We start from the raw sequence: 1,355 nt of genomic DNA, 5'->3' as shown, positions 1-1,355 counted from the left end.
AGTTCCAGCACCCTCTTCAGTTCTAGTACCGGTTCCAGCTCTAGATCCGAATCCATTTTCAGCTCCCAATTAAGCTCTACTGCTTGATTCACTTCCAGCACCTACTTCAGTTCTAGTACCGGTTCCAGCTTTAGATCCTAATCCATTTTCAGCTCCCAATTAAGCTCTACTAATTGATTCAGTTCCAGCACCTACTTCAGTTCTAGTACCGGTTCCAGCTCTGGATCCTAATCCAGTTTCAGATCCCGAATCAGCTCTGCTACTCGATTCAGTTCCAGCACCCTCTTCAGTTCTAGTACCGGTTCCAGCTCTAGATCCGAATCCAATTTCAGCTCCCGATTAAGCTCTACTACTTGATTCAGTTCCAGCATCTACTTCAGTTCTAGTACCGGTTCCAGCTCTAGATCCTAATCCAGTTTCAGATCCCGAATCAGCGCTGCTACTCGATTCAGTTCCAGCACCCTCTTCAGTTCTAGTACCGGTTCCAGCTCTAGATCCGAATCCAGTTTCAGCTCCCAATTAAGCTCTACTACTTGATTCAGTTCCAGCACCTACTTCAGTTCTAGTACCGGTTCCAGCTTTTGATCCTAATCCATTTTCAGCTCCCAATTAAGCTCTACTACTTAATTCAAGTTCCAGCACCTACTTCAGTTCTAGTACCGGTTCCAGCTCTAGATCCTAATCCAGTTTCAGATCCCGAATCAGCTCTGCTACTCGATTCAGTTCCAGCACCCTCCTCAGTTCTAGTACCGGTTCCAGCTCTAGATCCTAATCCAGTTTCAGATCCCGAATCAGCTCTGCTACTCGATTCAGTTCCAGCACCCTCTTCAGTTCTAGTACCGGTTCCAGCTCTAGATCCGAATCCAGTTTCTGCTCCCGATTAAGCTCTACTGCTTGATTCAGTTCCAGCACTTACTTCAGTTCTAGTACCGGTTCCAGCTCTAGATCCTAATCCAGTTTCAGATCCCAAATCAGCTCTGCTACTCGATTCAGTTCCAGCACCCTCTTCAGTTCTAGTACCGGTTCCAGCTCTAGTTCCTAATCCATTTTCAGCTCCCAATTAAGCTCTACTACTTGATTCAGTTCCAGCACCTACTTCAGTTCTAGTACCGGTTCCAGCTCTAGATCCTAATCCAGTTTCAGATCCCGAATCAGCTCTGCTACTCGATTCAGTTCCAGCACCCTCTTCAGTTCTAGTACCGGTTCCAGCTCTAGATCCGAATCCAGTTTCAGCTCCCGATTAAGCTCTACTGTGATTCAGTTCCAGCACTTACTTCAGTTCTAGTACCGGTTCCAGCTCTAGATCCTAATCCAGTTTCAGATCCCAAATCAGCTCTGCTACTCGATTCAGTTCC

At 46.5% G+C, this 1,355-nt stretch overlaps 1 protein-coding gene across 1 annotated transcript in view; it reads right to left on the bottom strand.

The window, feature by feature from the left end:
• Positions 1-1,355, bottom strand: part of LOC117178494 (putative per-hexamer repeat protein 5) — a 4,234-nt gene that overhangs the window by 546 nt on the left and 2,333 nt on the right. The window contains exons 10-14 of the mRNA XM_033369921.1: positions 1,111-1,233; positions 931-1,038; positions 661-870; positions 354-512; positions 171-308 (exon numbers count right to left, since the gene is read on the bottom strand). Of these exons, the coding sequence (XP_033225812.1) occupies positions 171-308; positions 354-512; positions 661-870; positions 931-1,038; positions 1,111-1,233 (738 nt within the window). The remainder of the gene's footprint in view (positions 1-170; positions 309-353; positions 513-660; positions 871-930; positions 1,039-1,110; positions 1,234-1,355) is intronic.

Source organism: Belonocnema kinseyi, chromosome 8 (assembly GCF_010883055.1).
Source record: "Belonocnema kinseyi isolate 2016_QV_RU_SX_M_011 chromosome 8, B_treatae_v1, whole genome shotgun sequence".
Lineage (NCBI taxonomy): Eukaryota > Metazoa > Arthropoda > Insecta > Hymenoptera > Cynipidae > Belonocnema > Belonocnema kinseyi.
This window is presented reverse-complemented; position numbering and strand designations above follow the sequence as displayed.